This window comes from Glossina fuscipes, unplaced genomic scaffold (assembly GCF_014805625.2).
Source record: "Glossina fuscipes isolate IAEA_lab_2018 unplaced genomic scaffold, Yale_Gfus_2 58797, whole genome shotgun sequence".
Lineage (NCBI taxonomy): Eukaryota > Metazoa > Arthropoda > Insecta > Diptera > Glossinidae > Glossina > Glossina fuscipes.
In genome coordinates, this window is record NW_024001681.1 from 1 (window position 1) to 2536 (window position 2536).

The following is a 2536-nucleotide window of genomic DNA, read 5'->3' on the forward strand; positions in this document are numbered from 1 at the left end:
AGGTACCCTTACTCAATGTCGACATTTCGCATAAATCATTTCCCAAAACTCAACCTATAATTCAATACTTGAAAGAGTGCGGCATAGACACCAACCGCACGATTGAAGATTATCGTATGAAAAAAACTATTCTTCAGTTTTTAAAAGGCATAGACATTGTATACGCTCCGCCTGCTAGTTTTGGGGCTATACCCAAAAAAAAAAAAAGTGATTGACATTGGAGATGCTCCTGCGAAAACGTTCTTCACGTTAGATGATGGCACAAAGATGAACGTAAAAGATTACTTTGCATCGAAAGGTTGTATCTTACAATACCCTTATTTGAATTGCATCACAACAGGTAGCACAACAAGAAAAATTGCCCTTCCAATCGAATTCTGTTCCGTTGCTGAAGATCAAGTTTTAAACGTGAGTTCAAAAATTCCTTGTTTAAAAAGTTTTTGTCATTTTTTTCATCCTTTATCGATTAAAGCGCAAGGATGGAAATATGCAAGTTTCCAAAATGATTAAATATTCCGCCACGTCTACAAACGAACGAAAAAACAAAATTATGAATTTAATGGCTCATTTTCGTCACAACGAAAATTCGACTATAAGATCCTTCGGCATACAGCTGGGTGGCAATTTTATAAAAGTTCATTTTCGCTTGCTGCCACCTCCAGAATTGGAGTATTGTGGCGGCAAAACTGCATGTCCACGCGATGGCGCCTGGCAACTGGCTGATGTAAAATTTTTAGAGACGTCAAAAGTTAACCAAGGACACAAATGGGCAATCGTTTATGAAAATAAAGGCCGACCCATTAACGCGCATTCGTTAGAAGATTTTAAAAAGGCGGTGAGCTTAAATTTATTATTTATTTGCACTTTCTTCTGGACTCTTTCTCCTTTGTGCAATATAATTCCCACTTAGGTCCAAAGGACGGCTCAACAAGTTGATGTAAAGTTGGCACAGGAAGGAGAAATAAGAGGTTTTCAAAATATTGATTGGGTGTTACAAGATCTTGCAAAGGAAGGTTATGCTCTGGTAAGAGTAGTTCATATCAAGTGACTTTAACTTCCCTTCCATTGTACCCATTCCCATTTTAGGTAATTGTTGTATTACCAAATTACGGCACATCGTATTCTTCGGTAAAACAAAATGCAGAACTTAAAGTGGGGATATTGACTCAATGTATCAAAGAAAGAACTGTATTGCGTGCCCCTAAAGACGCATCGGTGATTCACAACTTAATGCTGAAAGTAAATGCGAAACTAAATGGTACCAATCACAAGGTGTCTGAAGAAAAAGAGGCTGGATTAAAAGAGCTTTTACAACCCATCAGTAATGTGATGTTTATGGGCGCCGACGTCACTCATCCCTCACCTGATCAACGCCACATACCAAGCGTGGTGGGAGTGGCAGCATCTCATGATGCTTATGGTGCATGTTACAATATGCAGTACCGTTTACAGAGATCGACAGTTGAGGAGATCGAAGACATGAAGTCCATCACTGAATATCATTTGAACGTCTACAAAAGCTATCAAAATCGTTACCCAGCACATATAATTTATTATCGAGATGGAGTTTCAGACGGCCAGTTTCCCAAAATAAAGAAAGACGAGCTGGGAGGCATACGTCGGGCTTGCGACCAAGCGGTACGACTGCTATTTTCTGTTTACGACTTTCTACCTCAACAATAATATCAAAATTTTTTATGTTTATATTAAGGGCTGTAATCCAAAGATCACTTGCCTAATCGTGGTTAAACGGCACCATACTCGCTTTTTCCCACTTCGTCAAAGCCAAGGTTATAGGGATTTTAATAACGTCGAGCCAGGCACTGTGGTCGATCAATATATTGTCCATCCCAACGAGAAACAATTTTTTTTGGTTAGCCATAAAGCTGTACAAGGCACAGCTAAACCTACGCGATATAATGTTATCGAAGATGACGCTAACTTTAACATCGATCTGTTGCAAAAGCTCAGCTACAATTTGTGTCACATGTTTCCGCGCTGCAACAGGGCCGTTTCATATCCGGCACCTGCTTATTTAGCACATCTGGTCGCATTTAGGGGACGTGTATATTTGGAAGGGTAAGATGTGAAACAAGGCTTGTTTTTTTAAAGCAATTGCGTTCACATTGTGTATAATTTCAGTACAATGCGTTTTGGTAACCTGAAGGACGAATATAAGAAGCGATCTATTCAATCTGTCCTAATGAAACGAAATCCAATGTATTTCGTATAAAATAAGATCTATTAATGCGTCAAATTACATTTAAAAAATAAAATAAGCAGCTTATTCCTGCATTTTTCGTGGTTTATACAAATTTGAATACAATAATCTCTTCAATCTGTCACAGCAATCGTCCGTGTTATAATTTTTGGCGGGGGTCGGAATTTACGATAAACCTCGTCGTTGAAGGCCTCACGATTGCGTGCAATTTCTATAGCTAAAAACTGTATACATAAATCGCAATAAGGACAGATGGACACTTAATTAACAACTTTCAAAATAAACCAGCATCGAATTTTTATCGCTCAACGTTTT

At 38.4% G+C, this 2536-nt stretch overlaps 1 protein-coding gene across 1 annotated transcript; it reads left to right on the forward strand.

Moving 5' to 3' along the window:
• Positions 1–5: 5 nt before the first annotated feature.
• Positions 6–2321, forward strand: LOC119643196 (protein argonaute-2-like; the record flags this gene model as incomplete). The annotated part of the gene is given in 7 exon segments (XM_038042543.1): positions 6–196; positions 198–408; positions 473–835; positions 911–1024; positions 1087–1638; positions 1712–2079; positions 2143–2321. Coding segments are annotated over 7 exon segments (1890 nt in total), but the record flags the coding sequence as incomplete, so codon positions are not given.
• Between the last annotated feature and the right edge of the window lie 215 nt (positions 2322–2536).